The 24,092-nt window shown below is 39.3% G+C and overlaps 2 protein-coding genes and 1 long non-coding RNA gene across 8 annotated transcripts in view; 2 read left to right on the forward strand and 1 right to left on the reverse strand.

Annotated features, from left to right (window-relative positions):
• CMSS1 (cms1 ribosomal small subunit homolog) overlaps positions 1 to 24,092 on the forward strand; it is a 255,582-nt gene that overhangs the window by 67,976 nt on the left and 163,514 nt on the right. The window contains exon 2 of one of the 4 annotated variants that reach the window (XM_075105438.1): positions 949 to 1,024. The exons of 2 other annotated variants lie outside the window; for them this stretch is intronic. In XM_075105438.1, coding sequence (XP_074961539.1) covers positions 961 to 1,024 — 64 coding nt within the window. In that variant the 5' untranslated portion in view covers positions 949 to 960. Of the gene's footprint in view, positions 1 to 948; positions 1,025 to 15,368; positions 15,489 to 24,092 lie in introns of those variants that run through there. One more of the 4 variants, XM_075105459.1, reaches the window with a different exon arrangement.
• FILIP1L (filamin A interacting protein 1 like) overlaps positions 1 to 24,092 on the reverse strand; it is a 217,751-nt gene that overhangs the window by 66,120 nt on the left and 127,539 nt on the right. For 2 of the 3 annotated variants that reach the window (XM_075105287.1, XM_075105277.1), the window contains exons 4-6: positions 20,536 to 20,822; positions 17,168 to 17,341; positions 10,407 to 10,585 (exon numbers count right to left, since the gene is read on the reverse strand). In XM_075105287.1, the coding sequence (XP_074961388.1) occupies positions 10,407 to 10,585; positions 17,168 to 17,341; positions 20,536 to 20,805 (623 nt within the window). In that variant the 5' untranslated portion in view covers positions 20,806 to 20,822. The remainder of the gene's footprint in view (positions 1 to 10,406; positions 10,586 to 17,167; positions 17,342 to 20,535; positions 20,823 to 24,092) is intronic. The other variant, XM_075105298.1, reaches the window with a different exon arrangement.
• On the forward strand, positions 13,875 to 15,417 carry LOC142062691 (uncharacterized). Its single transcript, XR_012662535.1, has 3 exons — positions 13,875 to 13,955; positions 14,774 to 14,812; positions 15,349 to 15,417. It is a non-coding gene; the product is annotated as an uncharacterized LOC142062691 (long non-coding RNA).

The following is a 24,092-nucleotide window of genomic DNA, read 5'->3' on the forward strand; positions in this document are numbered from 1 at the left end:
CTTAAATCTAGTCTATAAGGATTTTGAAGGTTTATAACAAACTTAAGAGTTATAAAAAGTTAAGTAACTTTATCCAGTGAGTGTGTTTATCCAAATATGTCATCAAACTTCTCAATTTCCTTTTTAGAAGGCCAGTTAGGGACAGACTGACTCATTCTCCTGTCTGACAGAATGCGAAGACATCCAGAGTTTAGCTGGCAAGACTATTGAAAAAAAGGGAGAATTTTAAGATTTCAGGGAATATGTCTTGCTTCTCAGTTCCCCAGTTGGATATAAGATAAATTTTTAAATGAGAAACATGTGAAATCGTGTCTAAACATCTGAATAAACGATGTCCCAATTTCCTGCTGACTGAAATGCAAATTGTAGGATCTGAACATTCTTAAAAGTCATCTTAGTAGTCATAAACTTATATGTCAGAATAAGGTTTACAGTCCTAAGAATTTTCTGATAATCCTAAAATTCTTAGCATACAAATCAAGTTGAAGGGAGAGGAGGGTACACAGTCTCCATTTCTGCTAGGTTTTTTTTTGTTTTCCTCAGGATTGTCTGGTTTTGTTCAGGTCTTTTCCCAAGTTGTGAGGAAGAAGGAGGCTAGCATAGTGTGTTAAGGAAGCGCAAGTGAGATGGTAACAGTTGTGATTGAAATGGAAGGACAGTTCAAAAAAAACAACTGTTTTGTTACCTATACCTGGATAATGTCTGTGGGGCATGTGTCTTTCCCCAGTGACTTAAAGATACTGTGAATCAAAGTGCTGAGGCAAAGGAATTTCCGAGTAGTGTATAAGAGGCAAGATTCTGGTTTTAAAAGTGAAGAGCTCTGTTCAAGTTGCAGGTTTTTAATCGGCTCTCATAATTTCAAGCAAAATGTGTAACTTTAAAGGTATTGGCAAGGAAATAAACAAGGCATTGTTCCAAAGGGCAGTTTCAGTGATTTTTCTTTTGCAGTGCCACAGCCTGATGCTGTCTCCGCTGAAGCTGCTAGGAATATCTTGGGCAGAGAATGAGAGCAGACCTGTGCAAGGTATATCTCGTTAAGCTTATATGCACATTTGAAACCAACCACATTTCTGGATTCAGTGAGTTTCCCTTCTTCTCCAATGCTCTTGGCAAAGGTAGAGTCTGGGAGAAGGTAACTGATGCGATGCTAGGCCGAATTTGGCAGACACAAATCAGTTAGCTGTCTGGGTGTTTTCAGTGTTATTGTCCCTTTGGCACTTTTAATCTCCTATTTTGGGGAGGAATAAAACTTTTCTGTGGCAAAATACTTCCCCTCTCCCCTTTCAGTAGCCTGATCACAATGATCCCATCAAAACTGTTGGTTTTGGGTTTTCTTCTGCTTGAAAATTAATGTTGTCAATGGTCAAGTGATGGCCTTTAGTGCTGGAACCTTCTATTGTCAGTATATCTCTACAAGCTCTAGCTTTTACCAATTGTGTTCCCCAACACAAGCTTTTGTGTGGGAGAGTGAAGGGACTGGTTAAGTCTCTCTGCCTGCTCAGCCTTTGGAGTCCCTTCAAATCATGCCTCAAAGGGACTGTTTGCATCGGGTTTTTATCCCGAGGGGTGCACAGTTGAGACCTGCTGTGGAAGGGGAGTGGGCAGTTCTCCATTCAGAATCGTCTTTAAGCAGCAGACCTTGCTGCAGCCCACTCAAACTCTCATTTTACAGTTTATCTGCTATGGATCTCAGCCGGGTCTGTGTCTGTGATGAAAATGGGTGCCTTAGGCTTCTTTTTCAGTCTTAGCCAAGCATCTAAAAGTCTTTCAATAGAGTAGCAGTCTTATCAGGAAGGACTGTATTGAATTGTTAAAGAGAATGAATTATGGAATGATTAGAAAAGTATAATTTTATTTATGACAAAGCAACTTTTATAGAACAGTTCTACAAGGATTGAGAAATTTCTGTATTTTGGATATTTGAAATGAGAAGCAAAACTGTCAACAGTATGTTTGGAGAACAGCCCTCTGTTGTCAGGGATGAGACTAGATGATCTAATGGTTTTTCTTATATCTACTTCCTATTACCCCGATTTCCTACTCTGAGCCATCCAAAACCCCACCCCACCACACAGGAGTCCAAAACAGAAATTTTAAAAACGAAAGTTCCTATGTCCCTCCTGACCTTTTAATTTTTTTCTGAATTTATACATATGCTGTGGCTTTTTTCCAGTCATCTTCGCAGAAAGGTTCAAATATTGAACATACTTTTTCTATGTGTTCATACTTTTGGTCTTCAGACACTGAATAGGTTATGTGTTACCTTGTCCAAGTGTGTGGTGTTTTCCTGAAAGGTTATACAGTTTCAGGCTCAAGAAACAGAAAAATAATGTACTTCTGTGAAAATCAAAATTGTCATGTAAGAAGATTTTGATGTTTGTTTATAACAATTTTTTCCAGTAATCTCTGTTCTCAACAGATTTAGTGGTGCTGATTTTCTTGTTTATTCTCTGTTTAAAATTACTGTCTTAGCACAGTGACTGAGGCTGTGACATTTTTCTTAAACTGCTTCAGGCTCCCATGCATGCTTCTTTCATGTATGTATATAATGATCACAGATTTTGTAGCTGGGCATAAATGCACCGAAGCTCATAGTATGCCATGGGAAACTTGGTTATGAGTTTAGACCACAGGTCTTGGTAGCCGATGTGTGACCTGCATTCTCAGTTCTCACGGCCATTTTCCTCTTGCCTGTTCTTAAGAAATGAAACTAATTATAGCACATATAAGTCACTTAAATTTTTCTGCCACGAGAAAGATCTTAACTTGAGACTTCTCTTCCTCCTCCACACTCGAACAGGGCTGTATCTTTTCCCATAGCAAGAGTTTGTTCTGGAAACTTATGATAGTGTCAAACTTTCTATCTCGAAGAACGATTTATAGATTTTTCTCTGTCTGATGTTGTGTGTTTTCTTTTCAAACTCCAGTTACAAAATCCTGTGCCAATTTCTCCCTCTCCCACAGCCCCACCCTGCAGTGAATCAGAAGTGCACCGTGTCTTTTTTTGGTCACAGGTCTTGGTGCAGTCATCCACTTCTATTGTTGCTTATGATTAGACTAGTTATGCAGGGCTGCACATGGAGCAGTGCACTCAGTCTTATTTGGAAATGTAAATTGGTAACTAGACCGAGTGCCCCTTTCCTGAGGGCAGTGCCTCACCATGAGCATATTTGGCCAGTGCTTCGTTGTCTGCGCTGGTCACTGGTTAGGTTCCAAACAGAATATGTGGAGCTGGTATTGATTTACAAGAGCCATAAATACTCTGAGACTTGCCAGTTTAGGAAGATCATCTTTCCCTTTGAGCTCTGACACTACAGTTAAAAGTGCTGACCAAGGCTACCACCAGGGTGGTTTTTCATGATCATCCCTTCCAGGACAATTTACGCCCTTTTGAAGGGAGGGCATATGGCAATGACCATCCCCTTCCCCACTTGTGAGGGGAAAGAGGGTAGCAGTGTAGGAGAACATAGTTTGACTAATGTTTTTCATTGTGACCTCTCCAGCCTCAAAGTACACAATGATAGTATCGGTTGGTAGTCATGACGGTGTGCATGAAGCAGTGAACAGACATCTTATGCGCTCAGGTTTTAGGGAAAATAAATATGAGCCTCACTTTTCTCTGTTATTCCACCAATGCCAGCAGAGTTGCATGAGAAATGGTTATCACCTAGATCTTGCATCTGCTTCCTGATTACAGTAGGTGGAATAATTTAGAATTGCACCACGGATCTAAAGAATTTCTCAGTTGTGTTAACACTGAGTGAAAGCCCTGTTTCTATTCATATTTATTCTTTATCTTTGCTTTGAATAAACATAATGTGACCTTATTTAACTGTTTGGGTTTTTTTTAAAATCCCTTTGTTAACCTGGTTTTTACTGATTTATTTGCTTTAAAGTATTTTAACCTTCCAGCATGCACAGAAACTGTTGTAGAAATCTTTGAATCCTTGAATTTTGACAAGGGTTTGATTTCACAACATCTGTTGAAAGTTATGTAGTGCAATGGAACATAGTTTTTCACGTACGAGCATGAGGTAATTAATCTGTGTACATCACTTCCTTGAGATTGTCTTTGTGCCTCAGTGGTATTATTAGTGGGACTGTCCCATTGGGGTGTAATGCAGAATAAGAACGCTAATGTTTTGCTTGTGGTGGGTCTCTCTTATTCACCTACAAAACACTAGATACCCATGAAAAAGGTCAAATGTACAGAGATCTGGCATCCATTTCACAACTTGCAAGACATAGTCTCAGGCATATGTAATATATAGAACTCATTGCCAGAAAGCTAAAAGGAAATGATTACATTTGAGTACAATGCAATCTACAACAATAGTTCAGTGTGCATGAAATTAAAAACTGCTGGTAACACATGTAGAATAAATAAGTCGACAGTGTTTATTTTTACTGTAGCTTTCTATAAAGATAAGATCCTGCTTCTTATAATATTTAATTGGCTTCATTAAGAAAAACAGCAAATAGTAATTATACCCACTGTTATAAAATATTGAGTTTTCCAGAGCTGGGCACGCAATATATTGCTATTCCAATGTGTGAATGTGTCAGAATTGAAGTACAGCAATGTTACGCTGACAACATGCTAACACACTTGGCCTTTTAACCGAAATGGTACCTTTTCTCCTTGATGCCCTGTCCCAGTTTTCAGGTATCGCTCGCTTGACCTACTGTGTGTAGCAATTACTTTCATCTAACAATTCAACAATTAAAAAAAAATAAATATTCCCAAACCATTTAATCTAAAGTGCTTAGTTATATGAAAACACATTTCTTAATACATTAACAGTATTATAATATAACATTATTTAATTTTGGTATGTTTTTAGTGTGATGTTTAGTCCATGTATTAAAATTTCATGAGAAGGTAAGAATATACTGTAAAGGTACACAAAAGGACATACATGGCCTTAACGCCATAATGAGAGTGCATCTGGTGAAGAGACATAGAGGGGTGAAATAGCTAATGGGGAAATTATTAAAAAAAATTTTTAATTGAGGGCCTGGAAAAGGATTTGGTTATTTGGTGGACAGAAAGATATGTTTGGTTTATTTATGTGTGAGATCTTTTGGTTTTATAATGTGGTTTGTTTGTTTGTTTGTTTGTGGGCTGTGTGTTTTTTTTTTTCCCTTCCTTGGGAGTGCTATGAAGAATTTGTGAGACTTACATTTTCTACCTGAGCCTTTCTACATTTATGTATGACAAGCAGTATGAGTTTGTTACCCCAATTTTAAGAACTGAGGTATTATAGAATCTTAAGGATGAAGACAAGGGCAGGGGGATAAAAGACTGTTCCCTTCTAGTTTCATGGAGTTGGGGATGATAGCGGGTTGCTCACAAATGGTGAGATTTGTTGTGGTGGTGGTGGTTGGAGTAGACTTGAGTCATCAGTATAGAGATGGCGGCTGGCTTTGAGGAGAAGCGCAGAGAGTGGATGAAGAGAAGACCTAAAGAATAAGACCTGTGGGGTTCCATGGACAGAGTAGAGGTGGACAACGAGTAGTTTCCAACTCAGTACACTGTGGAAACACTTAAAGAAATTAGTCCAGTTGCTGTCGCAGAAACTGTTCAGGTAAGATGGCAAGCAAATGCTGAAAGCTCATTTGGGTCCAAGGCAGCCAAAAGATCAGAGACAGTGAAAGATGGATTAGGTTCAGAGGTTTGCCAGAAATGATGTTACTGAGCCTTTAATGAGAGCACTTTAGTTGGATGTGGGGCAGAAGCCAGACCAGAATGAAGCCTACAGTGAAACTGAGGGAAAGGGTCTGCTGGTGAAGAGAGAGGCAGAAACACTCTCCCTTGGAGATCTTCAATAGTCAGCTGTACAGGCGTCTGAACAGCTTGATGTGACTGTGAAGTTAGCCCTGTGCTCAGCAGGCTGTGCTGGAGACCTCCAGAGATCCCTTTTAGCCCATGTCACTCAACAAGACGTCATATTAACTGGCTGACATTGAGGGCGGCAGTAGTTGGAGCAACAAGGACAGTGTTTTATGGTGTTTTGTTAGATGAGAAAGACTACAGTTGTGAGACTTTTGCAGGTTAGGTTCAATTTTATTTGAGCTTGGTGAATGCAGACTCCTCAGATGGGTATAATAATAACTTTTGATACTAAAAATGCCCTTTACTTGATGTTTTAAGCAGAAATGTCTGGCACAGTGGAATAGAGTTTGGATTTTTTCCCTTGCTTAGAGCATAAGGAGTAAGTTTCCTTTTAGGAAATGTTAGGATTATCTTATATGTAAGCAACTGTGTTGGTTTTTTTTTTCCTTCTTTGGACTGTGTTCTCTATATGACCTTTTGAGTGTGAATTCAGAGCTAAACCAAAAACTTCTGATAGCTTTCCTCTGTGTAGAAAAATAACCCTCATCTTTATAGATGATCCTTAAACTAAGGATATTACTGCTGCTCTACCAACCTGCAAAGTTGTGTGCTAATATTTGAATCCCTCTGAGCAACATTTATCATAATTGCCTTTAAAAAACTATTTGCATTGCTTATTAGCAAACTGCTATTCTTTTCCTGTCCTGTTGAACAACATGCACGTATTTTACCAGTACCTAATAAAGCTTTACCCTTTGTATAGCTGAGAGTATATATAGTATATAGAAAGTTTGAAGATGGGACACACCGATACACTGGGAAAAGGGCTGTGTAAGTGACAATCATTTTACTCTTTTACTCTTTCTTTTTTCGTGTGTGTGTGTAAGAGGGATGGAGAGTAATATGTAAATGGGTAAATACTTGCCTGCATATGGCATGTGCTTTCAAACAGGGAATGCGCATATCTGGGAAACCTGCTAGTTTCGTGTTTTAGCTATGTAAAATGTTTTCTAAAATATCTGCTTTTATTATTTAATTTTGCTGCAAAAATATGGAATGTGGATAAAGATATTTGGACAAGTAGGTACATCCTCAGGGAAGATAGAGTGGAATCTGCATTTTAATCTGAAGTAAGTATTCTTCCTAGTCCTTTATCCTGCCCTCCATCCTCCAACCCCATGAAATGCAAGAGTTTCTAAACAAGCTCAATGGCTTTTATGCTATGGTTCTTCAGGTGTGCCTAGTAGTCTTTGATCCTAGCTGATGGAGGTTTTTTTTATGTTCCTGTGAATTTGAGTGCTGCCCTTTCTTTTAGGCTGCAGCAATAAAATCAAATTTTCCCTTCTAGCCTCTAGCAGACTTCATCTAATACATTACCATGCACATGTAGTTTGTCTTTTTGTTTCTCTGATCTGCACACAGAGTACAATTCATGTTGAAGTGCAGGAAAGACCTATCCAGGTGTTGCCCATCGGCCTCCTTTTCTGCGCAAAACTGTTCCTTATTTGGTAGGGGTTTGTGAGTGTCTCCATGCTTTAAAAGTACGTATGACTGCAGATTAATAAATATAATTACAGTAGCATGATTTTATTGTTCTTTAACTGGTAAATGTCTGTTGCTAAATGTTGAGACTCTCTTCAGTTTGGAAGACCAATCTTTGTGTCTTAACTACAGCAAGACTATGGAGGATTAGCTTTGGCTGGCAACAAGAAAAACGCTTAATATGCCTAAAGGGTTAGCGTTAAATGTTAATCCAGTTCTCGTATCTAGAAAGCTGTCACTTGTCCTGTTATAAGCTTAAACTCCCAAATCTGACAATGTACACTTGCTGAGGCCAGGCTTAGTCTTGTTGCCTTGCTATGAAGTCAAAGGGGTTCTCAAGTGATTAAAGTGAAGGGTTTTACTGAGTCAGTGAAGACTGCTAATATTTTGCATGATCCAAACATGTGTTTTAACTCTTTTAATAAGAAATGCCATGTATGGAAGGGAGTAAGGTGGCACAAAGGCCCTAGAGATGGAGGCATGCCTACTTTTTGTAAAAGGCAATCATCTGATAAATCAATTCATCCCTAAACTTTTCATTTAAGAATTCTTCAGTTCTCTACTTCTTGAGCACATACATAAGAAAGAGGAAATTCTTTCCCTCCTTACTTGAAAATATATGCAGTCTCATATGTAACAGTTGGATCTGACTGATAGTTTCTCTATTCTTGCTGTCAAGAGTAGTTTTCAGTGCTTCAGCATCACTGTCCCATAACATTGAAGGTTCTTTTATTTTGGTCACATAATCATGTATTATCCCTATACTTTGTTTGGCTTGCATGCATTCTGTACTCTTCAAGGATATCTTTAGCATATACCGTAGTCTTGCTCTTTGATAAAAGCAAGACACTTTTTTGACTAATTGAATGGAAGTTCAGGAATTTGGATTGAAGCTGAAATACTTTTAGGAATGGTATATACCCTTCTTCACTTAGAAGAAAATATTGCTTCTGGGTGAAAAAGGAAGAAAGTTCATTGATGAATACTTCATGCTTTTCTGAATTATTTTTTTTTAATTGAATTGGGGGAGGAAGCAAAAATTCATTTGTCATTGCTTTTATGGATGAAAGTTGTTGTGGAGTTCTATTTATTAATTCAACTGCAAAATTCACATCCTGAGAAGTTGTAAATTTGACTAAGGTTTTTGAAATGGGAAAAAAGGTCACTTTGCTGCATATGGGTGTGTGTTCTGAATGTCAAGTCAGGCAGGCTAACATAGAAAGAGCTTGCCTTAAGTAGCTGAGGGGTTTCTTTTGGTTTGGGTTTTGTACGGTTTGTTTTGGGGTGGTTTTTTTGTTTTTGGTGGGGTTTTTTTGTTGTTATGGCAGGTAATTGCATGGAGATCTTGATGGCAACATTACTTGGCAAACACTTTGGAATCAGCTCAACATGTGACATCACACCCCCTTAAGGTTTTCCACATAAAGTACGTCCTCCAAAGAAAATACAAAAATTGAGGCTTAATCTGAAATCTATTATTACATCCTCTAAGGTCTCATTGGGCACCTCAGTATTCCTCCCCCCCCCCCCGCTTTTTTCTTTTTTCCAGGCGAATAGACTAAATGTTGCAGAGAAGTGGTAAACATTTTATAGTCATCTTGGGGGCAATATGGAGGAGGGGCAGGGAAGAGAGTCTTAATCCCATGCCTACCCTGTTTTCACAAGAAAAAAAATGCAAGGACACTGATGCTTAGTCTTTCCTTCTGTGCAGCTTTTCACGCATGTATATCTGATGTAACAAATTGCCACTTTTAGCAGTTTTGTCTCCAAAAGATGAGTTTTTGAGAAAAAGAAGCAGAGATGAAAACTTCCATTCATCTCAGGTTTTGGTTCCTGATATGATGATGTTTCACAAAAACAGTTCTTAGAGAAAAAAATCAGTTCTCTGCCTTGTGACGGGACTTTGTATGTGCTTTTTGGTGTGTGCCTGTGCTTGCCTGCATCTGTATACATTTCTCTGAGAAGCTAAGCGTTTTTTCTCCAGCCACTTTAATTGCAATCCCTAAATATGGCTGTGTACTTGGTGGGAAGCATATGTGCTATCTTTGATAGACCTGCAGAGAGAGGTGTAGTGCAGAGGGTGAATACTGCCAAAATACGTGGAACATGATGCTACGCAGGCGAAGCAGGGGAGGAATTATCTATGCATAATGTGAGTTTAGAATAGGCTTGACGTTCTCACACCCAAACATTTCCATCTGGAAGCTGTTCCTAAGCGAAAGGAAACAGAGACAATATTCTCCTATCTTCTGGAGTAGCTATCCAGGGAATATTCTTTGATTTGGGTGGGTTTTTTTTTTTGTTTGGGTTTTTTTCCTCAGGATGTGTTCAGTTTTTCTGCAGATTTAGAGAAGGCGCAGTTTAAAGTGGCTTTTTTAAAGACAGTAAACTACATTAAATTTTTCTTAATCCTTCTTCTGAAAATTGCTATTGAAACCCTCACACTGTGCTTAAACAAGCTGTGGTGCTTTTAGGTTATACTTTAAATTTGATTTATGGCTTTTATGCCAATCCTGATATGAGAACTTCATGGTGTTCTTATTTTCAAAGCTTTCTGTAAATTATCCTCTGCCTTTGCTTCCTCTCTCTGTATTTCTGTGGTCTGTTCAAACACCACCTACTTTTCGTTGTGTCTTTCTCTTCTACGGTCAAAGGCTGCATGCCTGATTTCATATTCCGTTACTTGTATACTATAGCGTACATTGAGCTTCTTAAATATGCTGAAAGGTTCACCTGCTTCATGTTGGTTATAACTTCACGCATTTGTATATCTCCCTGATTCTCTGTGGTATAACGTACCTGTTTTCCTGCCACAGTGCTGAAGAATCTGCCAACCGTTTGACCTACCTCACCTGCTGATGGAGCTGTGGACACTACTGATATTTTCAAGTAATTAGTCTGAACTTACAAAACGCAACTCAGGAAATATTTGATTTTTAGTGGATGCAGAATAAGGAGGAGGATAGATCCTTAGATGTAATGTTAAATTATAGGTGTTTCTTAGTACGAAGGCAAGAGGTAACCTTACCTTTCACATTCTTGTTCCAGTAAGTTTGTAAACTCATCGCTTTTTTCCATGTATTTGCTGTGCTTCCTCTTTTCTTCTTCTAGTTCATACAGTGTCTGTCTGTGTGATTTTTCTACCATGAGAAGTTGCTCCAGCATTCGTCTGTGAGTTTCTTTCTGTTTCTCTACAACTTTGTCAAGCTACAAAAAAAGCAAAAAATCTTCAAGACTTTTGAAACTCTTACTTGCTCAGGCTTTCATTAATGAAAGATTTTGAGAGGCTTAAATAATATCAAATGCATTTAATAGCCTAATGGCCAGGTTCTTTGCTATCTGTTCGGAAAATGTTATTTAGTTCTGTCAATCTAATTCTGACAAATTAGAAAAATAAGGTAAGGTACTGTCTTGCAGGACCCTCAGTCACCCTCTGTTCCTCCTCCTGCCACGACTGATCCTCAACAGCTACTAATTAACAGTTACTGTTCCCAGGGCTATGCTTTTCTTGTTCATCATTGTGGTAAAGAAACAGATGTTTTGGCAAAAGAAGCCTTTGCTTCACATGGAAGTAGACTGACTTTTGGTTGAATAGAAATAGCTGCCTCATTTGTAGCTGCATAGGAAATGAGAGCATTGAATTGTCTTTTAAGGTAGGCAGATAGATCAAAAAGCAGTTTTCCTCTGGTTTCACAGTAAATGTGTAATAGAGCCAAGAGTGAAAACAATCCTATCTCCCATGCTTATTCTGAGCATGGCTCTGGGTTTCTGGAATAAGTAAGTGCTAAATTTTGAAATGGTTGGGAGTATTTTTATTTAATGATGGCATTTCCTGTTTTGTTCCTCAAATTTCACACGTTTTAAAGGGGTTTGCCTTGCACATGGAACCTTTATAGCCCTCCCCCAAGGATTTCTGCTGAGCTTCTAAATATTATTACGTAGGGATATTATAAAATAACCTATTTTAGGTTTTGGTAATAACTTCTTAGTTTTTCTAAACCACAGAAGTATTGGCATAACTGTTCACTGGAGTTATGCTGTTAAACAAAATGATTTCCACAAACTGAGCAAAAATTATCATTCTGAGGATTCTCTTGTAATTTTGAATTCCATATGTGACTGAGTTATGCAAGTGTGTGTGTATGAAACCAGAATGGGTTTTCCTCCTCAGGCATTACTGATCTAGCTTTAGTTTGAGGAGTGCTCACTGGAGGCCCTCTAAAGACTTGTGAAGAGTCTGTATTGGTGAGAATCCTTCTTCCCTGCCCATGCCCCTTCCCCTGTGGAGACTGCCTCCTTCATCAGGTCAACGCAGGATTCCTCGTATGCTTTTTGGAAAAGAGAAATTTTGAGCTCAAAGCCCAGTGTCTCCTTTTAACCACAGTAGGTCAAACTGCTTTGCAGTGCTTCACTCTATTAATAGGAAAGAATTCACAAATGGGCAGTGTGGGAAGCAAGGCTGGTTCTGGTTCTCCAGCATTTCCCCCACAAGGAATTTCATGTGCCACAAGAAACACTGGGGCTTCAGATTCTTAGGGACAGTGCTTATTTTGGACAATCTAATTCCAAGGAGTATGATTAATTATCTTTTCCTCATGTTTATTCACAGTTTGGCTGATAGAAGCAATGACAGGAAGAGCTGGTTTGCCTAAACATGAGTTTTTTGAATGAATGAGAATATCCTCATTTTCTACCCGGGCTTCCAAGTTTCCCCTGCTTCCCTTAGCTTCTTTTTAAGCTTTATATATTCTCTTATGTTTCTCTTAAATGATTGTCAAATTTTTTTGTGAAACTGTTACGAATAAGGAAAAAGGAACTATTGACAAGACTTTGAAGATGGTTTGAGTCCTAAATGTTCCAACGGAAATGTGGACCATTTTGAAAATTACCCATTCTTTCTGCTCATGACATTAGAGAGTGTCTTTTCTGTTGCGACATAGCTGAGCACATTTCATGCATGATCAAAAAATATAAAGAAACCTATGACTGTCCTTTCTGGGTGTTCCGTGGTGCTCTTGCAGCTGTTGAGGGTTTTTTTTCATCTTGTTCATTCATAATTTGCACACTTTACACCAGCAAGGTCAATGCTTCCTGAAATCATGATCCTGAAGTAGGACCTCTCTTGGGAAACCATTTCTTACCTAAACCTTTGCGTATGCAATCTTTCTTAGTAAGCAGGTGCCACTTCATACAGTAATCTCTTGGCTGTGTTTTCTAAGTCTTTTCTTCAGAGGTTGAAAACTGAATTACCTTAAAAGGTCAGGTTGAAGAAAATTGGCTATTTTTAATTTTTCCATACTCTCCCTTCTTCCATCAGAAGTGAAAATTTCAACAGCTAAAAATCTTTTGTTCAGGTAGCAGAATGAGTTCATTTACCAAAATGAAAGAATTTTCAGTATGGTTTATCAACCTTCCTCCCCCGCCAAGATTTCAGATGGTGTTTTGGAACATCTATTGCACAGATGCATGAAGCACCATCACCTGAGCTTCTGATACTTGCCTTTCTAAAGGTCATGCTTTCAGGTGAAATTATGCTGTTCTCAGAAAGCAACCTGCCTCCTGTGTTTTGATGAAGTTCTGATGCGGTGCTGTTCGCAGCTATGGCCCTGTCTTAAATTGATATCCACTGGGCATCATTCGCCTTGCATGATAGTGCTTGCTGTTCTCAGCCCTTTGCGAGGTCAGGCGGGGAAGAAGGCAAAGGTGTGAACTTCTGATTTCTTTCAGTAGGTGGTCTGTATGGATGGGGTTCAGAAAGTAAGGTGATGCATTTGTATGGATTGGACCACTGCTTCGAAAGTACATATAAGAACCTGAGGGGATGTGTAAATTGCTATCATAAGAGAACACTGAAACTTCTGATTACAAGCTGACCATAAATCAAATGACTCCTGTTGCCAAAAATATAAATTCCTGATGGAGATGACCGTTAGTCATCAACACAAACAACATGAACCAAACAGAAAGTAGTCCTGCTTCTGCACTATTTGGGCGAAGAGTATGGGACCTGCCAGCAGTGTTTTATGGGTTCAATAGATTTTGTTTGCTCTAGAGTATTTACTGAATGGCTATGAGGGGTTGATTCAAGTGGTAATCAAAGCAGCAAGTATGCAAGAGAAAAGGTAGTAACTCCAGGTTTTTGAAGTTCTTAGTGAGCAATGCCAGTGCTTTTCCCTTTGCAGTTGTGCTTTTGTCAGTGTTGAGATCAGCCGTTTGGGTTACAAACTGGTATTTGAAATAGGAAAGGTGTGTATTAAGGGGCAGGGAGGGGGAATGAGGAGTATGAAAGTGGGTAAAAGAACAGTAGTGTCCTGGCGTGACCCGCTTACATGAAAGCGTAAGAGAGACAAGTAAATAAGCTGCTGCATCAGAGCTGTTTTAATGTTGCAGTTTCCTCCTGTTGCTCAGATAAAAGATGCATTTAGGTTCTCTTTTGATGAATTCTTCAAGTCAGTTCTACTGTGAGCATTCACACCTGGTGTGCAACTGTTGTGGCTGGGGACAAGGTCGAGAGCAAGAGCTTGGAATTCCATGTGGGAGAGAAGGGAAGAGGTGCTGGGCCTGTCTCCTGGTACAGGTGGGTGCTAGAGAAGAGAATTGGAGAGGCAGCAGATCCTACATCACAATTAATGCAGACACTTGAGATCTACATATAAGCTGTGTAATGGGTATGGGATTTGGCCTTGTGACAATTGTGTCTGTTACTGGGCAGCATGCCTCTCCCTCCCTGCAGGACCTAGCAGAGCAGAGTCTGGTACTGGGTTGCTGCACTTCTGTGTGTTTTATTTGGAAGCTCTGTTGTGTCCCTCTGCAAGATAAGGGTCCTTCCCTGGGGAGCAAATTTGACTTTTGCATTTTCCTTGTGAGATCTTGTGACCGACTCCCATGTATCCAGCAGGGAAGAGAGAAGTCATGTGAACCACTGCTAGTGTGAGATCCTCTCACGGGAGTGCTCTCCAGCAGCCCCTGGTTCCTCAAATTATTCTGTCCAAATGCTAAATCTTCACATGCAGAAATACCTCTCTATATGTACACGCACATATTTACTCAGCATATACAGTTATTGGCAAAAACCACAGAGGACTCATAAGCAGCAGTATAAATGTATTCTGTTGAAAATTTCAGTGATAAAATCTTAATTAAGTGATTTGTTGGTTTGTTCTTGCTAACCATGTGGGATTTTTGCTAAAATTAATACTTGAACATACTGTACAATACAATGGAAAATAAGAGGCATGGTCTTATGTAACCGTTAATAGTTCAGCAAGCTAAAAATTCACAGGAATTTAATAGTTTAAATACATTTTGCCACCAACTCGTGTCTGAAGTCAAACTAGGATGGTGTGTCTTGTATTCATTATGTTGGAACTGAACTTTTTGTCTTTCTCTTTTTAGAGTGTTTTGTGTTTGATGCTGTGCCGGAATAAAATCCAGGTTAGTTATGTGTCTTTACCCAAAGTTCAGTGAGATATTATTCCTGTTAAAAATATCCTCATGGTCATTGTTTATTAATTTATAATCTTGAGTTTAGGATTACAGGAGATTATGGGAGCAGTTCCTCCCTTGTCTTCTTCAACCCTAGCTGAGCCAAATGTCCATGTGGATATGTTGGTCTGCTTTTCCTGAATGCCATGTTGTCAATGTTATTATTTCAGTCTCTTCCTATGATTGTAACTTACTGGTGCCCTACAGCTGTTATTGTTGGAAAGTTGTGACCAACACTTGTAAGCAGTTGTGAGGATGCAGTCAGATGTACTTTGTTAAAAGGCTGATGAGGATGCCTTCTTCCCTGAGTTGATTGGCACTGGCATTTTAAAAATAGATTCACTTTGGAATTATCCCTGATGGATGGAAGATATAGGTTTTCCTCTATTTTCGCTGCTTTTAGATGAGTTCTCAAAGTGGTAGGAAGTATTGTTCACCACACTTCACAGTGAGGCGCTAGATTATTTTTTTTTAATCTTTTCCAGCTTCCAATAACACAGTCAAGAGTTAGCCAAGGAAGACATGGTCTTGGTCTTTCACACTCCTCCGTAGATTTTGCAAAGGAAGATGTATTACTACTGTTTTCTGTTTTGTTACATTTGTTCATCTATGAATCCTGTTCCTAGTGAGTAAAGCTGCCTAGTCACTAATTATCCCACTACATTCTTAACCAAGTTTGCCAAGAAACTTCATAAACTTTAGGATAGATTAATAAATTGTGAGAGAACATCAAAAGATCAGCAGTCTTACAGATGCCTTCAGAAATTCACTGGATTTTCAGCTGAGTTTTGGGAAGATCCTCTGTGTTCAGGGCTACAGGGCTAAATTGTCAAGGGTGAGACACACATGCTGTAGAGGAACTGGATCAGCAGAGATTTTGTAGGCAGATAAAACGGTACATTGTCATGGTGGCAAAGAGGAAATTTAAATGGTTGGTTCCCATAATTTGTGGCTGGTTCCACCTCTCCCTTGGTTTTTGTAAACCTTTATAAAAAATCCAAACAGGAATTAAATGGATTTCTGACTTTATTTGGGGGGGGGGATATTTTGAAACTGAAATTGTGGAATGCCTGCCGATTACAGCGTCCTTTGGTTTACCAAGATATACGAAGTGCCAGTGCTCATTCTAGCCTTTCAGCTGCTCTCAGGATGTTTACCTTTGCCTTTTGGAATTGCCAAATCCAATGGTGTCAGAAATCCTTTCTCTGCCATTAAGTGTAAGAAGGAAAAAGCGGGTATAAACTTATGTAAAGTAACAGACTGAACTTATGTTTTCAAACTTTTTTGGACTTGTCTTCAAATCATTTCCATTTGTGCTCAAAGTTTCTGTGACATAGTGCCACAATGTTCTAAAATAAATTAACCTCCACAGTTGAACTTTATCTGCTTCAGATTATAGCCAGAGATTTTAACCTTTGAGCCTCTGAAATGAATGTTGACCTTTTGCCTGACATAATTTTCTTTGAAATGAACTCTGTATCCTTAGGTACGTTTCTGTTCAGAAAGCTTGGAAAACACATGGTAGAAGAATTTTATTTATAATTTCTGCTTTTATTTTTATGATGTTTATCTATGCTGAGCAGCATATTCAAAATGTTTATCTGAAATCAAGAGGAGACACTTACTTGGGAAAAACCCACATATTCTGGTATGAAGGGATTTTAATATCCAGTGATTTGCACTGCTGGGCAGAAACGAAATTCAGATAACATTGCTCAGAAAGTATGGGTGCTGCTGCTGCAGTGTAATTAAACTAAAGGTTACTTGGGTATAATATGAGAATATTAGATTTCTGCTTGGATGAAGTTTCTAATGACAGCTCATTACAGTAACTACTCAGACCAAGCAGGTATACCCGTGACTCCCCCAGAATTAGTGGGAGCTGGGTTATGTAAAGGTGGACAGCTGTGCCATTACTGCTGGATGGGCCCTCACCAGCCATTGGTAAGATGGCTCAGTGAAACAAGTGGGGAGGCATCTGTTTGTATTAGTTGTAAAGCAGGGTACCAGGAAGGAAAAAAGAGAAGGTGGTGTCAAAAATAGAGGCTGATGATTATCCGACTTTGAGTTAGACAAAATCCCGTCTGTCTGTTTAAAGCCCCCAGTGCGCAGTATAAATGAGGATCATTAGATACCCCTTTTTATTAGGGAGCCCACTGGACCCTGGACTTTGTTCTGCTGTCACTTACACTCATGTTAGATTCTAGATTTAGAGCTCGTTTGCTTTCTTTCCCTGAAGTCAGTGAGAGATTTTCTGTTGAAATTGGTGGGAGCTATGGTTAAATATCAATGATAAGTTCATACCTCTCCCATAGGCTTTTCGTAGATATCTTCTTGCCATTGCTCAGCCTTTGTTTGAATAGCATCTCGCTGGAGGGCCTCTAACACCTTCTTGGGAGTAACAAAGCCATATTGTGCTTCAAGCAAAGCCAAGTCAATTTTTTCAGCCTTAAGTACTCCTATAACTTCATCTTGAGCCTGCAGAAACACAAAGTAAGGTTTGATTTTGTTAAACTGTACATGTGTATTTACAGGTTACCTTTCTTCTTCTGATTTTAAGAAAACTAAAACTTTTCAAAGAATGCTGTGTATGTACAGTGCCCCAAAACAGTCAGTAACATGAAGACAGTTAAAAAACATGAAGGAAGTATCGGTCTTTGTATTTTATTAGTTCTTCATAAACTCCCAACATCTTCAGAACCCTCATCAATGCTAAAGTACTTTGTTAGTGATTAGATCATATTGTGGTTTCTGGACCGGCATGTAGCATTCACAATACAAAATTTCAGGGCAAAATGTGGTAGTAGAAGCTGATTTCAGATTGCTAGTGGAAGATGTTAGGATGGTTCTTGAAGCTTGGAAGTGTTGCACGTTTGGTATATTCCTGGTACAAAGATGGCTTCTGTAGTTTAAAACCCCGTGCTTGTCTGCTTCTGTTGTTACACTGAGCTTGTCTGAGCGGTGAATGTAGCGAGGTGTGCGGTGCAGGGGATGTGACCCTTCACAACATGCGTTCCAAAGCCATGCAATAATGGCAGTTACTTAAAACAAGATTAATTGCCTTCAAAGCTGGCAGTGGGGTCCTGTGTGCATGTATATATATGTATGCATGCATGTGTGAGACCATGCCTTATGTTTTTATTGACATGTAGATGTGCACACACTCATGTACATGCCCTTGGGTGATAAGCAACCTTGCAGCATCAAGTTTTTTGGAAGTAACTGCTGTAAGGGTATTGCCAATTTATAAGTGCATGCTAAAAAAAGGGCATTTTAAAAGATATAATGATTAAGAGAAGGTGGCGTTATCTGGTTTCCAAAAATTGTGTAGTTGCAAAAAGTGTAGTCTAAAAATGTGTGTTATACTTTTCCTCTTTTAACGTCACTGCATTTGTTTCCTTAATCTTATAAAATATCTGATGACATCCTGTTACCAAAGAGTAGATACCATATGTTCTCAGGTATGTTTTCAATATGTTTTTCTATGTATGTATTTCAAAAATTCTTGCACAAGTTGGCAGGTGCATATAGCTTCTTCCTCTCATACAGCATTGCTCTCTTAAGTCCATGCTCCATGTTGAAGAAATGTGCTGCATGCATCTGCAGTGTTTAAAGTTATAGATTCTCTTTCCTCTTTAAAAAGGAAAAACAATCCCCACCAACAAAAAAAACAAGCCATCAAGAAGTAGTCTTTTCTATAAAGTCACTAGCTCCTAGATGTTAGGTTGGAGGGAACAGAATACTGTGCTAATTGTCTCCAAGTTCTATCTAATGATAATGTTCTTTCATGAGAATATCTGATTATGTGAATGTTTCCACTGTGAGGGAAAGTGATTTAGGTCATCACCTCCCCTAGGGCTGTGTCCATCTTTTTATTTTTTCCCCTACATCCTCTGGTGGTGGAGGTTGCCCCCTGCCTCCATTACAGTGACATAACTACATGAACTGTCTCAAACATCCATTGCCTGCAATGATCTCAGTTAAAAACAAAACAGAGTACATGCTAATCCTAGAAGGGCAGAATAGGAAGGGAGGAAATCAGGGAGAGGGTAACACTTTCAGTCTGACTGCTCTTGGCTGGAGCACTTCTGTATCTCTATTTGTGACTGTGTTTAAGAAGAGCATAAAATAATCTATTTCTAATGCTTATCATTGCAGAAAGAAAAACCCTAGGAGTGTGATCATTGTGCATCTTAAATGTTCTGGAATCAGAGAGCAACAGCATCGCACTTTGTAACTTAATTATGGTTGGATTGACAGCTGATCTTCAGAGATTTGACTTGGCATTACAGGAGGTGGAAAATTAGGAATAAAAAAATGATTTCTCTCTTTTTCCATTCATATTGCTTCCTTTGCAATGCCGACATGATATAAAATGTTCATGTCATACTCATTGTTTTCTAGTTTCTCATTTCACTCTGTTCCAGTTTTAATTCTAAATAATTGAAGTGTATGTGCATTTATATGTATATATGTATTTGTATTACACAAGTGTAATGAAGTGTGTGTGTGATATATATATAAAAATATATATACACACATCTCTTTTTTTTGAGAGGAAGTGTGTGGCATCTGAATTTGAATCTAAATTAGGAAAGGGCAAGTAAGCAGGAGAGAAATGTTTTGCAAACATGGAAATTGTTCTGTTTGCTTAATGAAATGTTCTGTAGAGGTTTGCCGTGGATCTACCCTCTGAGATCGCTACATCTATCAAATATTCATATTGTGTGTGTTCTGTTAAACATGTATGTATCATTATATAAATATATAGACATATGTTAAGAATGGAACTACTCAGATACTATCTAGGTAACAAACTCTGGAACCATGTGATATACCCGTTTATGCCACTTTGGCCAGTTTGCTCTTCCCTCTGCCTGTGGCCAGTTTTAAGTGGCCGTCGCTAGTTCTGTGCAGTCAGCCTGCCACAGAAGTATTCTCCCTGTTCACTGGAAATCTGGTTCCCAATTCCTGAAATTATGTTTGACCAGGTTAGGCATCATTTGCCACTTGGCAGCTCACTCCTTTTCCAGATAGAAGGATGCTTGCTCTTCAAAATGCAGTGTCGTGTGGCTAAGTGGCATGCAACACTTGTGCTTCGTATTATGGCAAATAAAATGGATATCTTGATCTTTCTAGCAAAAGATGTTAGGATACTGTTGAGTGAGTTACTACTTGTGATCTGACACATTCTGATTCATAGAGAATAATGGTTATGACTTCATAGGAGGGGGAGATAAATAATTAAGTAACAGATCTTAAAGGTCTCCAGTATGTTCTTCATATAGGTTTTACAGTGACAGATACTTTGAATTCAAAGTACTTAAAATGGGACAGCACAATAGGAGAGTTTTCTGAGTTCTCTGCTTGAGTTACACGATCCTTCACAGTGGATCATGAGTGGTTTTCGTGTGATTGAGATACATTGTGAGTAAATTTTATTTGCATTTTGGCATAGTGTAAAGATCACCTTTTCTGGCTGATAGCTATAATAACAGCTATACTTCGCATTTTTATGTCCTTTGCAGTTTATATTTGTCCTTCTGTATTAAATTAGGTAGGGTATTTCCTTAACGTGAAAGCAGCATGTGTTTGTGGCAAACTGGGGGGAGGACAGGATATGACATGGAACTGTGTTTTAATCTGGGATATAAAATAAGATGATAAATCACCTGTAATTCACCCTCGAGGACACTAAGAAGGAATAGCAAGTCATCACGAGAGAGATCCTCTCTTTTCTTGAAAGAACTTCTTTGTTTTTTCTCTGCCTTAGGGCTTCTTAGGATGGTACTGGCTTGGGCTACATCATCCTTCTCCTTCTGCCTTCTTTGCCCGTTTCCTCTCCCACTGTAACCAACCTCTTCTTTATGGTGGTCTTTTGGCCTTTGCTGGCTCAGCTTTGGTCTGGTTGGGCTTTCTGTGCTGTTACTTCTGGAACGCATGGTTTATATCTCTGAAGCTGAAGGAAGGTGGGGAAAAAAGTAATTGTTTTAACTAGCAGAGACTATAAAACTATTACTGTAACTTGTGGTGGGTATTATTCCCTCCAGTCTGGTAGTTTTCCCTCCCATGCAAGGCTGTTTGATGTTTGACAAAAGCTGACAACCTTGTGTAACCAACAGGACTGGGCTGTGGTCGTTACTGGATGTCTGTAGTGAAGTGAGTCTTAACTGGTCTTACGCAGCTGTAACAATTCCCTCAATATTTGCAAAGGCAGCAGCTTTAGCAGCAGTACTGTGCACGTCACCACAGACCAAGTTTCCCTTTTGAGAGACAATGCCTACCTCACCTTTCAGGTAGATACTTACTGAGATGAGGCACATTTAGGTTTAGAGAGTTTTCACTAGGAAGATCTTCCTATTCCAATTTCATAGTATCCCATCCCTTACTGTATAGCCATGCTTTGTTTTGCTTTGTTTTTCCAAGGAAGAGCACAAAAGAGGTCCCCCACTACTACAAGTTACGCAGATGCATTTTCCATGTTTGGGAAAATGTAGGGGGTTAGCACATCCACACTGCAAGGGGGGAGCCTCGTCGTAAACACCCACTCCCCAATACTACCACCACCCACCTCGAAACCACACTCCCTTGCTGATTGTGTGTCCCCTCCAGCACCAGCAACCATGTAGTATGAAACCCTACTACTTCTGTACTGCTAGACTCTAGCACTTTAGAGGCGTTAGTACCTGGCCAAAGGGAGACCTGTCCTAACTAGGCCCCTTTGAAGTGCCACTGTTAAGTAAACATACTCTAATGCCTTTGCAGATAAATTACTAACTGTATAAATATTGATTATCCTCAGAAACTCTGTTTCACTTATCACCACTCAGATTAAGGTGTGAATGGATTATAGTCCTCTACAGGAAAACTGTGGTTATGGATACTGTCTAGCAGACAAAAGTCCGATCACATGATTCAAAGGTGAAATTAAACATGTTCCAAGTACAAATAATACACAAGTTTTCTTACTAAACTGCAAAGCTAATTGCTGAAAGGTCCAGAAAATTGGTATGGCCTATGGTAGGCAGGAGATGATTGCGCTGCTGCTTTTTGGCCTTACAAATCTGTGGCTGATGAGGTTTTTTCAGAACAACTTCTTCCACCAGGTTCTGACTCTAAATCCTAAACTCTGTGACTGCATTCCTTAACTGTGGTAGTTTTCCACTGAATGCTGCAGATACTTCCTTCTGTTGTTTTTCTGCAAGGACAGAGGAGGTGGAAGAAGCTTCTGCTTTGTAATGGATGATGGCTGAGAGTGGGGAGAACTTATCAAAAATGCTACAAGAAAAGCAAGTGACGTTTTCTGTAATACTGAAGTATCTTCTAGTCTAATTTCAAGCACTCATAATAGCTTGTATTTCATAAGAAAAACTTGTTTCTTCAGGTCTCCAAAAACCTAGGTGTGTCAGGTTTGCATGGCAGTGTGCACTGGAACCTGTTTTGTGAAGCTGTGCATCAACAGTGTCAGATTAGGATGGGAGCTTGTACAGTGCATGTAGCAAACTGAGAGCTGTTCATAGCAGGCCAGCAGTGATGTTAGCTGATGAGGATTCATTGAAGTTCATGGTTATCCTGTCCTTTCAGTTGAATGTAGTTTCTCTTTGTTTGCTGTGGTCTGCTTATTAGGCTTACTGACCTTTTGCAGCTTGCTTACAGAGTATGACTACTTCGGAAGAACATTGGTTTTCTTTGGGTGTAAAACACTAAATGCCTTGTGGCTTTTGTGTGCAGTTAATGGCTGGTGTTAATAAAATCAAATGTAGGAGTTGAGTAAATCAGGTAACCTGAACGCACTCTGAACTTGTCTGTGCGCCTTGATGCCACAAGCACAGGACACTATGAAATGCATACATAGTCCAAGAAGTCCTTGCATTTTTCCCATCATGTGCGCCAGGTGCAGTAGCAGTCTCAACTGGGCATCAAGCTACTGTCAAACTTGTTGACAGCAAGTGTCAATATAGCATTCCTTGTGGAAGGGAAGAGGAACCACTGCATAAGGAAGAGGTTCATACCTTTTCAATCTTTTTGAGTTGGCTGCACCTGGAAACAGGATCCTGAACTTGAAAGGACAGTAGCTTCTGCAATCCTGCCGGGAAGAGCGCCCTCCCCCATCTTTTCTCTTACACTATATGCATGCTGTTGGCTTCCAGGCTGCATGCCACACACAGTTTTCACAGTTGCTGGGGGCTAGCTGTGTCTCTATTTTAAGCTTGTCATGCCTACTTTGTAATTGGGTAGAACAGTCCTTATTCTGAGGCACTTGGTCCCTCAGAAGGCCAGCTGACCTGCCAAATAGGTTACCCTCCTATGGAAATGGTGCCTTTGCAGCATCCCAGAGTGGATTTTTCTTCATTTCTTATTGAGCAGAGTTGTTATGTACCCTTTACCTGCATTCTGTTCTGTCATTCCTGAATGCCAGTGCCTACTATTGACTCTGCTAATGCAAATATTTATCAGATTTAGCAATTAACATGAATGGTTAGAGATTGAAGTGGCATACTAAATGTATGCTTTAAGCACTTTTTTATTGGAACTTCAGTGTAGCTGACAAGAGAGGCACAAATGTTCTGGTATTAGTAGGCTGCCTTATTGATGTATTCTTTCTCTGTTGAATTTTTTAAGCCTTTTTATTACTTGTACATGGGCAGGCATTCTTATTATTTTTAGTGTTTTGTGTTTACATAAGGATGCTAGTGCTAATGTGGTTGTCAAAGGGTGTAGGTATGAGTAACAGAACAACCATTCAAAGCTTGAAATTACTGCAGCTAGTATAGCTGCTGGTGCAGCAAGCAAAGCAGGACCTCAGAAATGGACAAAAATAAACATCACCTACTTTGAAACTCTTCGCCACCTTCAAATTGTTGTGCCTAGGTGTGGCACCATCTAAGGGACTAACCCTCAAAGTACACCTGACATTTTGGACAGAATATCAGCTGCCATGTCATGCCCTTGCACCATGGCAGAAAGTTGATCTGTCCTAGCTCAGAGGCTACTGGTTTTCTGCAGTGTTACTAAGCCCTTGAATAGCCCTAGTGTAACATTCAAGACAGAAGCAGTGTCATTTGAAATTTTCCAGCTGTGTGTTTTGGTAAGATTGGTTGTTTTCTACTTTGAACAACTCTTCCCATGTTCTTGAAGGTTAATGAAGAGCAACTGGTTTTTTTTCCCCAATGTAGAAATGTAAATCGGCTAATAAAATTTGTGGATACCAGTTGTTTTTGGGTGCCAT

Source organism: Phalacrocorax aristotelis, chromosome 1 (genome assembly GCF_949628215.1).
Source record: "Phalacrocorax aristotelis chromosome 1, bGulAri2.1, whole genome shotgun sequence".
NCBI classification, from domain to species: domain Eukaryota; kingdom Metazoa; phylum Chordata; class Aves; order Suliformes; family Phalacrocoracidae; genus Phalacrocorax; species Phalacrocorax aristotelis.